The sequence below is a fragment of the Trematomus bernacchii genome, unplaced genomic scaffold, assembly GCF_902827165.1.
Source record: "Trematomus bernacchii unplaced genomic scaffold, fTreBer1.1, whole genome shotgun sequence".
Lineage (NCBI taxonomy): Eukaryota > Metazoa > Chordata > Actinopteri > Perciformes > Nototheniidae > Trematomus > Trematomus bernacchii.
Window position 1 is genome coordinate 3,363,190 of NW_022987588.1, and position 12,880 is coordinate 3,376,069.

The 12,880-nt window shown below is 40.4% G+C and overlaps 1 protein-coding gene across 1 annotated transcript in view; it reads left to right on the forward strand.

The window, feature by feature from the left end:
- Window positions 1-7,024, forward strand: part of klf7b (Kruppel-like factor 7b) — a 57,671-nt gene extending 50,647 nt beyond the window's left edge. The window contains exon 4 of the mRNA XM_034128751.1: window positions 1,733-7,024. Coding sequence (XP_033984642.1) covers window positions 1,733-1,784 — 52 coding nt within the window. The 3' untranslated portion in view covers window positions 1,785-7,024. The remainder of the gene's footprint in view (window positions 1-1,732) is intronic.
- Window positions 7,025-12,880: the final 5,856 nt, after the last annotated feature.

Below are 12,880 nucleotides of genomic sequence, written 5' to 3' on the forward strand. Positions count from 1 at the left end.
AACAATAATTTCATCCTGCTTGTCAGAGATCTCCTTTCAGTTGAATTCGTGAGGAAACTTATCATTATCATTTTGCAGTGAAAGCTCCAAAAAGGGTTGTAAATGTTAATTTTGTCTTTAAGTTTCAGCTTTTTGACTTGTTACCTTGTTTTCCTGGCTTGTTGCAGTCTAAACAATGGGGTTTCCTGAGGAAATGTATGAATCACAGTAGAAGCATCTGTGAGACAGCAAATTGTACTGCATCGTGAACATTTTTTCTGGTTTTCAGCTCTGTCTCTGGATAAAGAAGGAGCCTGACTAATACACACACACACACATGGAATAGCCTTGATTGATTAATAATGAATAAAGGCCCCTGGCAAATTGAATTTTTTATTTCTCATTTTATTCTTGCCCACATTTTGTTTGGCCTCTCCTTTAGTCATATAATTTGTGATTCATTTTATTGGTCCTGTTCAGTTTAATGTTCTCACAATGGGGTCATAAAATTAAAATACTTGTGAAACTGCGACTCTTATATTACACATCCCCAGCACCTGATTTTATTTCTCCCACACCAGGTGCAGTCACTGCTGAGTTAAATGGCCCGGCATTAGAGAGTACTGCCAGACTGTCTGCATTAGTGTCCATGTTCACGATGCACATCTAATTAGTTTCTACAATAGTATTCTTCTCGGAGCTTGAGGACTGACTACCGAGCTGTGGAGGTCTGGCTGTGATTTATGGTGTTTGAGTCAAAATCACTGAGCCTGAGTTAGCCCATATTCGTCTCTATGTCTGAGTTTCACTTTGTGACATAATAAAGTAAGACTATTACTCAACTATCTTCAATCACTTTATTTAAGATCAAGTGGTTAAAAAAGCGTTCCTGTTCTCTGCCATAACACTGTGTGTGATAATCCATGAACACTATTATTCGTGTGGAAATCATACTTTACGCTTTCCAATAGGCTCGGTTAAATATGACTTTATAGAAATGTTTAGCAGCCATTGCAGACTACTTTTCAGGAAGTGTCTCACTTGATATCTCACAGGAAATACTTAAGGGAATGTCGATATTTTTGTCACCCGAGGACAAACTGACACGGCTAGCTAGTTTGTTGTGTTAGCATTTAATGCTCAAGTTAGCAAGCCATATCAATAAACTTCATCAATAGCGGTTCATTGCGCTAGAAAAACATTGCAAGGACAGTTGTGATTTTCCTGATAAATATTTGTGTTACAAGGTCTGTTTTGGTATCTTAGGCAAACCTTGGCTAGTTAGCTTATGTAGCTAACACATGCATCACTGGACATTTAGCTTTCCAGCCACCAGAATGCCAACTCTCTTTGAAGTTGACACCACATGGAAATACTGAATTAATGTTCACTACTGTTTAAGGTTAGCGGGCCCTGGGATTAAGAATATTACCCAAAAAATAAACAAAGCCAGTGGGTATGACAAAGGGGGAAATTCACACTATATAGCCAGTGGCATTGATCAACAAGAATTGCCCTATTTATCACTTTGTGCAAATCTCCAACAAACTGTAATGCCTTTGTAAATGTATTCATACTGTGAATTATATACTATTATGTAACTAAGCTGTTTCTATTTATCAACAGTGTCCTATTGCACTTCTCCAGCATTTATTCAGATTCCTCTTAAGATTCCCTATCTCTTATTTACTCTATTTTTCATACATAGTTTGGATGTTAGATTTCTGACATGATCTCTCTGGTCTCTCTGCAGGTGTTTCTCTCGGTCGGACCACCTGGCTCTGCACATGAAGAGGCACATCTGAGGGCAGAAGAAAAAGGAGTGGGAGAGGGGAAGAAGCACGAGGAGGAAGAGATAGGAGGAGAGAGGGATGGGCAGTGGAGCTACCAACCGCCCGCCTCATTCACCCCCTCCATAAACCAGTCCGAAACAACGACGCCTGCAGGGCATCCATCTGAGGGGGCCGTAAAGATCAAACGGACTGAAGGCCCTCTCATTGGAGACGGGGATAGGAGGAATACGAGGAGTAGCTAGATTGTTGTTTTTCTTTAAAATTACACACTCGCACACTTGCAATAGTGAACACGCAACACACTCGTCTTTGAATGCATCATCCCGGTAAATCCCAGTTGCTCTCATGTGGCTCTGGGGGCTTGGACAATGCCAAACCAACATAAACTTAACTTGCTTATTTAAACATTACTCCGCATTTTTTCTTTTTCTGTAGTCAGCGTGTTCAAACCATAAAGTCACTTTAGGTGAGGAGATAGTTCAGTGGGGAAACTTAAAATATCCATGTAGTCAGTTCTTCGTGTTTTACCGGCTTTTAAAATCATATACTCAACTTTCTTGTTTGTTTTGTGTTTCTCATACACGAAACATAAGAAACCATCATCTGCCGCAGTCAGCTTCAGTAATCTATGTGAAGAAAACAACAACAAACAACAAATCTGCAGGAGAGAGACTGTACTTCCAGCATAGCTGACAATCGAACCCAGGGCTTGTCTGGGTGTTTTGGTGCACCCTTGGGACCTGGGTCAGCGGGTGCTGCCACAGCTCTCAGGCTCTCCTCCAGTGGGTGTTTGCTTCTCTCACCTTCACTGAGACGCCTGCCGCCTCCGCAGGCCATCTGACAGAAATGCGCAGCGACACTTTCTTCCCTTTTTTTCTACTTAGAGGATGATAATTCTTCTTATTGTTGTTATTACAAACAATGACACTTTGTTCTTTTCTCTCTTGGAGAAAATGTCTTAAAACTCACTGAATTGCTTTTGAGAAAAAAACTGAAAAACTAAGAAGACTTCAACAGAATGTGTGGGATGAGAAGGGGAGGGTTGTTGGTCTTTTAATCCCCGTGTGCACCGGCTCTGCTTCTGCCAACTGTGAGCAACCAGTGGATGAACAAAAAAAATACAATCACACCTACTCTCGGAAAAGGGATTTGTATTTTTTGGACTAAAATAAATGCAGAGAGCAGAGAGGTCTTCATTTTGTATGCCTCTCTTTCTGCCTGCGATTCACTCCAGCTGAAATACAAAACCCTTGCATTACGCTTTGTGGTCTTGCACTCTACCGGAGTGAGGCGGAGAACTAGCTAAAAACTTGGAACCCGTTTTTCTTATTTCTTCGCTTTTTGTTCATTCTGAAAATCATCCTGGAGCGCTTTCACAGACTCTGAGATTTCATCTCTCCGGCGGCACTGCAGGGCATGAACGAAGGATGAGGAGCTGCATTTCAGTAACTCACGTGGGACTTAAGATACAAACCACCCTTTGTGTGGTGGTGCCGAATAGAGACGGTCACCTCAGCCCGGTCAAATTTGCCTGTTTTCGTATCCATTGACTGCACTGAATTTTTTTCTATGTTATCTGTGCTTTTTTTCTACAGCTAAAAAAGGAACACAAAGAAAAAAAACTCATAAAAAGACTTGAAAAAATACGACACAAAAAACTATTCTGTCTCGCACTACACATTGTATACAGAACAACCACACATACTCCTTCAACACACACACACTCACAAACACACACACACACACGCACTGCAGACGTACACTGCAATTTCTTTGCTCACGGCTCCTCTTGAGATAAGACTAATAAGATTTAGGAAAATAATTATTTAACTGATGAACAGAGTTGGAAAACAAAACACTGCATGGCAGGCTTTATTGCTTAGACACATACATACACACACACACACACACACACACACACACACACACACACACACACACACACACACACACACACACACACACACACACACTTCCTGGAATTATATGTTCTGCTACCAGATCTTTTTTCACAGTAGGAATTTAGCAACTGTTGTTTAGTAGAAGAGTATCTTAGCTCTCGGCTGGAGGTAACAAACGACTTCAATCGTTTGAAGTGAGAAATCAGCTTGTTCTCAGTTCCAACAATCACCCACATATCCCTTGCTACAGTTTGTGCCTCTCATTTAATCAGCGATTTTACTTCAGAAACTCTGGTTTAAGTGTTGGTTGCAATGAAGAGTGTAAACCAAATGTTTCAAAAATCTACAGCAGGTCTTTAAGCAAAACAGGTCAATAATCCTCACCAACCTCTCTGTCCTTCATCTATGTACAGTGAATTAGAATGTATTTGCCCAAACAAAAATAATTACTAGAATTATTACATGTGGCTCCTGGTTAATAAAGATTTTCAATTATTGAAAAAGCTGACTGGGTTGTTGGTTTGAGACATATGGTCCGGTTACACCATCAATTATGTTGATAAAATTGTGCACAAAATCCAACTCAATGAACAAAATCATGACAGTTAAATATTTAAACATCACCTACTGGTTCTTCAGAGCTAAATGCATTTATTTGATCTATGACCTGAACTCAATCAGTAATGCTTAAATCTCTGATGGAAAAAAACTGAAAATGAGAGGCAACAACTTTGAGGAGCTCACATCCACAACGCCTGCTTCCTTTGCTTAATGGTTGCAGAAAAATAAACTCGCCTTGCAATCTGGGCATTACTGATACCGCCAACATCAACACCAACACTGACGCTGCTGCTCCATCCACCCACCACCAACATCATGCCCTGTAGCGCATGCAAACATCCTCGCTGCTGCCGACTGCTGCAGCTGGGTGAGGGTGCAGGGATCCTGAAGCTGGCGGGGGGTTTCACATCCCAGCGTGCCCAGTCAGTGTGCCAGTTGGCCTTGCCCGACTTCATTAGGTGAAGCAGTGAAAACACTCCCCTTAGAGGGTTTATGGTGCAGCTTTGAACAATCGATACCAAAAACCTCCAGCGTGGAACTGCCCTTTAGCCACGGGCAGAGTCTCCCTGCTCAGGAGAGATCAGCGGGAGACCGCCTCCATATGAGGCCTCTGTGTCCAGCGGCAGCTTTCTCTACTAACTCTCTGTTTCTGCTAAATACAGCGCAAAGCAACCCACTAGGAGATGAATCCAGTGTTTCAATTTTTATTTCATTTCTTTGTTCTGTTACAAAAGCTATATCGATGGTTGTTTTCTTCAGCTTGGATGATGCAAAGTCATGCCAATATGTTGAGACATGCAATGGGATGTAGAAAGAGCCCTCCAATACAGGACGTACAATCAGAGGGATGGGGATCGTAGCACTTTTGTGGGGCTTTTGATGGCATGAATGTGTATATGTGTGTATGTGTGTGTCCCAATTAGGCATACTGTGAGGGGAGCAGGGATTCAGCAGAGGGGTTGATAACAGATTTTTAACTGCTGAACATGTGTGGGAGAAATGTTGCTTGATATTTTCGCTGTTTGTAAATGCTTTTAAACTAAGCAATGGCTGACAATTTGTTAATTAGGTTTTGTTCAGACCCTTCATTCGTTCATTAATTCATCCATTCATTTATTCATAAGATTCATTCATAGTCAGAGAGATGTAAGCTTGCACTTCATTTAACAACGCTCTCAAATGAAACTCCTCTCCATCAGAATAGTTTAAATTACACTTGTGACTTGTGATGCGTTTCTCAGAATAAAATCAATAATACACATTTTTCATAAAAGATATCAAAACCATTTCATACTTATGCTATTTGCTGAGCTGCTAAAACCACAAGAGAATATACTTTATAAGGAACTGAGGGGATTAGTCAGTGTCATATTGACCTAAAACTCAAATTAAATAACGATTCAAATGTACCTGCTTCTTTAAAAAGAAAACAATTAATAAACAACAAAAGCATTTGCTTCAAGTACACACAGTACAGTGATATATTTATTTTAGGGATAACACATTGAACAAGTTTGCCCCAAACTAAATATATTGTTCATATAAAGAATATATATACCATTTCAGAGCGTACATTAAAATTGTAGCACTGGCCAGCAACTAAAATGTCCTTCTCCCCTTTAATTAAAATGTTTTGACATCTAACAGATCTCAAAGTCAGTTCGGATACAATTTCCCATATTGTTTTCTTTGTGTAGAAGCAGGTTCTTGTCACAGTGTTGCTCTGGGTCTCTCAGGGTCCTCCAGGCAAACTAGCAGCCATCCCACAGCTCTGATTAGCATTAGCACTCCAGGGTCTGCCGCTCTGGTTGCAATTCAGCTAATGAGATAGCTCTGGGTCACAGGGAAACTGAGTGGTCCGGAGAAAAATAACAACAGGGACTTTGAGCCAGACCAATTCCAGCGCTCCTTACCCAGTGGACACATTTGATGTGGAATAAACAAAAGATCCCGTTAGTATCGAGAAATTACAGGTGAAATTTGTTGAAGGGGCTAAACTGTGTTACAAAAAAACAATTAAATCAGCCCCTTCATTTGATCTCATGGATTATAGATCAAATAAATGACAATTTATCTGCAAAGGCCCTAAGGATATTGTATCCACTCTGTCACAAACCCCTCCTCCTTCACAGTTAAAGTGCCATTCATCTTCTCCTCCATCTTCACCCCATCTCCTCCTCTCTGTCCACAGCAGTTGTCCATGCACTATCAGCTGCAGGATTGCTGAATGCACACTTTACACACATTTTGCCCAAAGATTTGCATATTTGCAAGTTAACTGCTGTGAATGTAGTAGACGTAGAGGAAATAGCCGAGAGGCAGAGAAGCAGAAAAGTAGTGTAGAAAAGAAGGTGGAGGAGAGGGATTGTTTTTCTAACATGATGGTCCCATTAAATCTTAATTACCAGTACGCTCGAAGTCTTCATGCTTCATAACATTCTCAGTCTCTTATCTACTGTCAGCTGTTCACAAATGTAAAATAATGTTCTCATGGTCTTATAGGCAGGAGTGCGGAAGCTTCAGTTTAAGTTAGCTTGTTAGCACACTGCAAATAGTAAAGTCATTAAAAAGACACAGGAGGGCTGGAGTCTTGGGAAATGTTAAACTGTTGAGTACATAAGCCGATGTTACATCAACAATGTAGACCATTTCCATACATCCAATGGTTACATGGTTGAAGTGTAAACCAAGAGGTACAGTAGAGTTCTTCTGAAGCTGTTTTCACACTGACAGGGAAGTCCAAATTTGAGAATGGTTTGCCTAAAACTATGAAGGTTTTTTAAATTCTTGCTAAATCTGCACCCTAACCAATAGTGTGAAAACAGCCTTTTGATGTCCTCTTTGACCAGTCAGTTGTTGTGTGACATAGTCCTTTAGAGGAATCAGGCTTCAGTTTCCACAGTTTTCTACCATATCACTCTAGAAAAGGATTGTCACTTCTGGCAGCTTTTGTAAATAGCGTGAGATCTTACACACAGACCGCTCTGTGTGAAACTATGTGGCAACGGCGCCGTCTCAGACACTTCAGCGTTTCTATAGATCTGCTTTAGTTCACAGGAACATTGCACTACATCTTCATACTTAGCTATCGCACTCTCCATGTGCACGCACTGCTAGCTTAGTCTGTTGGAGCACTCTGTCAAATATCCACTTAACATTTGTTACACGTCCAGGATGCACCTTACAACCAAGAACCAATTTATGACAGGTCCACTCCTCCATAGATCAGAGTGACATATTGACTTAAACCTCCACTGAAAAGCCTTTTTCATCACCGTACCTCTGGAGAAGTTTGTTGTACGTTACAAACAGTCATGCTGGGACTTGGTTGAACTTTCTTGGTATCTGGGACATCCCGGAGTGACTCTGTTCGTCTGTAACTTCTGTGTTTGTCTATGCTTAATGTGTCAGTATATAAGAGATTCACACATCTTTACCCCTTCCCTTTGTCTGTATATTTCACCTCATCCATACCAAACCCTGTCCACCATAACCACAAGCAGTCAGAGCCCTGTGTGGCCGAACACACTCAAAGTCTTCAGATATCCAGCTGTTCGGGAAGTTCTCAAGAGCAGCTTGGGAGCTTTAAGCAGTTCTTTGGTGAGACTGCTAAAACTTCTCCACATTCCCAACTACATGTCCAGTCGATAGGTACAGTTTAGGTTTGGTCGACCGATCCTTGTAGGGGCTTTTCCATCTGTCAGATTCATTTATCTGTTAGATCTTAAAGGTGGGGTAGGTAAGTTTGAGAAACCGGCTCGAGAGACACTTTTTGTTATATTCCATGGAATGCTCTTAACATCCCGATAGCAATGAATATCTTAAGTGCTTTGACAAAAAATCCATAAAAAAATGTCATCTGTGGAAGCCGTAGTACTGTAAAAAGCACGACCAATCATTTTAGCCGGCCCGGCTAAAATAACTGGATGGCCTACCTGCCTGTCAGCCTTCCATCTGTGCACAAACTTATCTCGTGCCCTCATTGGTCATGTGCGCGTTCGTGTGTGTTGGAGGAGGGGCTCTGTAAGGAAGTGGCAGATTTGTTCCGGCTGTGTATTTTCAAATTCTAGCGCACTCGAGCTGGTTTCTCCAAAATTACCTACCCCACCTTTAATGCCCGATTCATTCTTTTAGGGTACTTATAGCTCGAGAACTACTTTCTGTTGTACTACCAGTTGTTTGACCCCTCTAAGTCTGTGCAAAAGGATTGGTATCAAAAAAAATTGTTGAAGTAATCGACTGTCCACAGGATTCTTCGGTGTCGAACTACATTTCCTGGATTGTTTTCCAATATTGGTCTTATATTCACAATTTTGCCCATTGTTTCTGTCAGTTATGACAACATGTTGCTGCTCACCAGCTGCTTTTCAGAGATCTAGGATACTAAACTTGAGGTTTTAGAAATGTGCATGAGGATCTTGCTTGCCCAAGTGGATATTGTAGTGAAACTATATTAAATACAATCTCCAACATCTCTGCAATGCTTCTAGTGAGTAACATATAATTTAAAACAATACAATTTATTAAATTAAGACGCACACTCAAATGCGTGTGCTAATGGTATACAAATATTTTCCTGAGACACAGAATGATTTTGGTGCCAATTATTTTGCCACACATTGGGGGAAAAGTGACCAATCCAGACTTGTAATTTAGTGAAAGCTGTGTTTTATCACCTTCATATCACCACAGTGAACTCAAACCATATCTGTAAGAGGATCACAACTATATATTTCCTGGGATGAGTCGACATGTAGAGGAAAGAGAAGACAGCAGGTGTGTTTCACCATCACAACATCCCGTCCGGGGGCTCTGCTACTCCGATAGCTTTCATATCAACCTTTGATCCATAAACCTTCACTCCACACCGCCTTCCTCTCCTCTGTTACCGTCACCTCTGTTGACATTTTTTTATTTTTTATATTGAGTTCTCTTGTTTTATTTACAATTTTTTGCTGTACAAAGTGTTTAAAATATTATTTGTATTATATGATGTTAGTATGGTAATGTTCTTTATTAAGGAAGAAGAAAATTTATTTTTGTTACTGGTCTGTTTCATAATTCTTTTCTAAATTGGTATTGTAAGATATCTATGCAAGAACTGTTAAGTGGAGCATTTTTATTTAAGAATGTAATATGTGTAATAAATGGTAGAATCTGGACGTGGCTCTCTTGTGGTTTTTTGGGCGACAATTGTCTTTATTGTACAGACAGAATTGAAACGGGAATACAGAAGGGATGACATGCTGCAAAGTGTCCTGGGCCAGATTTAAACCATGGACCTCCACTTAGGGACCAAGCCCCTGCACATGGGTCGTCAACTCTACCATTCGCTTTATACAGCGGCCTTTGTGTTTTGTTTTAGAGGTGAGTATGAAATCTCCTCTGTGTGTTTCCTCTTGATTCTATGTGGACGTATTGCTGGTATGAAACAGCAGTAATACATCTACACCAGACTGTTTAAGATACTTCTTAATTTGCTTCATATGAGCTTCAACTTAACTTTAAAGGTGGGGTAGGTAAGTTTGAGAAACCGGCTCGAGATACACTTTTTGTTATATTCCATGGAATGCTCTTAACATCCCGATAGCAATGAATATCTTAAGTGCTTTGACAAAAAATCCATAAAAAAATGTCATCTGTGGAAGCCGTAGTACTGTAAAAAGCACGACCAATCATTTTAGCCGGCCCGGCTAAAATAACTGGATGGCCTACCTGCCTGTCAGCCTTCCATCTGTGCACAAACTTATCTCGTGCCCTCATTGGTCATGTGCGCGTTCGTGTGTGTTGGAGGAGGGGCTCTGTAAGGAAGTGGCAGATTTGTTCCGGCTGTGTATTTTCAAATCCTAGCGCACTCGAGCTGGTTTCTCCAAAATTACCTACCCCACCTTTAAGTTAAATTACTTCTTCTATCAATTGACTAATCATTTCAACTCTGGAAAAAATGCACGGAAACCAATCCATTTGGCTCAACAGGAGTGGACCGGATGAAAGGGATCCACAGCATTGACTTAATTGTCCCTTTATGTGATTTCACTATTAATTATAAATGTGTAAACATTTCCTTCTGGAATGTGGTGCATCTGGACACCTAAATATAAACTTCGATAAACTATCAACAATTAAATCCTTTTTGTTATCCAAGTACACCTGAGTTATGAACAACTACTCAAAGAAAAATTCATCTTCTCTTTACAACTTGGTTCTATTCCTTCAATTCCATCTCAAGCTCACCAAGGCATGCCGAGTTCTTCTAATATAACCTTCTAGAAAACGACTGAAATTGCCCCTGCATGGTCACCCAGATGACTTTAATTATAGTACCGTTGAAGCACATTATTCCTTCGTAATGGCCATTTAAGGCAGATGGACACATTCTGTCCAGCCGCTGGCAAGAGCGCAGACGTACGGAGAACCAGCGCCGCATTGCTACAACAAAAAGGGCCATATTCTCAACACTGTGGGTAATTTAGGTCTTTATTACAAATTAAAACAATCTCATGAATATCTATAGCTCTCCCCTGCCTGTAAATGGCTTCTTCTAGGCTGCTTATAGTGTCCTGGTCTTTAATTAGAGCTAACTTGTCACTGACTGAGCTGACACATGAACCAATGACACGCACACTAAATGAGGTGATCAAATAATTAATGGCTAATTGGGGATCAATTAAGCAGAAGCAAGGGAGCTCATGTGCAGCATATCTGCTCTCTGGGTTTGTCCTCCTACATATAAATTGCTCATTAACTAATTAAAAGGGTCGAAATTGTGATTGTATTTCTCTGGAAGGACAGGCTTCATTTTCATTCCCCTGATTTAAATCATCTTAACTGGTTTCTTGGCTTTAAATATAGGCTTTGCATTTCCACACATGTTAATTTTCTTTGCTTGCAGAGTGCTTAAGAGACTGGATGGAGACATTTCAGTTAAGCCAACGCAGAGCATTATTATCATTTCGTAGCAGTTGGCTGTGTTGGCTAGAAAATAGGAATTCACAATGGCGATTAGTGTGGGCATTTTGAAGTTCTGCAAGCTTATTCACTTCTTGTCAGAGGTAAAGAAGGGAGGCGAGTGAGCTGTTTATAATCTTATTCAGCAGCATTAGTCTGTGTATCTTGCTAAGTGTTTACAGAAACAGCAACCGTCAGCTCTCTTTAACGCAGAAATAAACAGAAATGTGGTGAGTTGCCCCGTGGCATATTCTATACTTATCTCAGTAAGACCATGTCAGCTCTTTGTAGTGACTCTTAGACCGCACTGTCCAGCAACACCATATAATGCTGCTTTGTACTTAAAAAGCAAATGTATCACGGCAGCTGTGCACAGAACAAAAGCAGCTCTGAATTTATCCATGATTACTATCTGTCTCTTTAGCGGCTAAATGTTCCACAGTGCTCACCAGATAGCCGCTACCTGTGTCTGTCTGCTGTTTGGTGCTCAGCAGGTAGTGTACGTTGGGTCTTTAGAGCTTTTTTGTTGCAAAAAGCTGCCTGCTGTGGCCAAAAACAACCCAATGAAAGTGGTGAGATTAAAGCAAATGGTGATGTTGCAGGCCAGACAGCTAAACGATGAGATGAAATGAGCTAAAAAGCTCCATAAGGCTGGCCGCTGTTTTCACATCATCATTTCATACACTGGCATTATAACAAATATCAATTAGAGTTATCTGCTTTATGCTTCAGGAAAGAGTGCGCTATTGGAAAATGTGTTGGGCAACTAATTTGATTCAGGTTAAAGAAAGTTCATTCATTGTTTAAACACAAATGCTAATTGTAGCTCCTGATCTAGAAGTAAAACATGCAGCAGCATCCACCATAGAGACATACTTAACGCTTTACTTCCTAAAAGGCACGTTCTTCCACACTAGCATGACCTTCAATAATGAGGCACAAAATCATTCAATATGGAAAAAACAAAAACAATCATTTTAAGCCTAATTTCTAGGTTATCGTGTAACTGCCACAAGCAATTATGAGCGGGAAGAGTTTCCTTGAATTCATGAGTTTGACCGCTTCTTAAATACTGAAAGTCTCCACATGCTTCATGACCTGTAATTCATAACTCTGGATTTTAGTATGGCAATCCGATTTTAACGGTGAGAGAACAAAAAAAAAACCTTTTAAAGTGCTCCACAAAATGTGAATTACTGTTGATTGATTTACAAGTTAAAAAAATATGTCTACTAATTTGACCTTATCTCCCACAGAAACACAGCCATCTGCCTCCAGGAAGTGAAAGAAGTACGTCTGCTCCAAAGGTGAAAGAAATCCTCTCTGAAGGAATCATGAGGTAAATGAGGTCTACAATTAAACCTTATTTGACAGTGAGACATCGTCCATCTGCATTTAAAAAAGTGAAATGACTTACTGTCATAAAACAGTATTACATTTATTTTAAGCAGATGCTTTGCAGCCAGGAGCTAATCACTGCTTAAAGGAGAGGTGTCATGGCCATTTCCACTGATCATAATTCCATTGTTGAGGTCTACTAAAATAGATTTATACTGTGCAATTTTCCAAACTCACATTGGTTTCTCATACAGCATCTCTGTAAACTACTTGTATTCACTGAATTTCACTCTCTGCCTTTAACGGCTCGTTGTAGCTCCAATAGCTCCAGCCCCCACCCTCCCTGTGAGCACAGTGTGC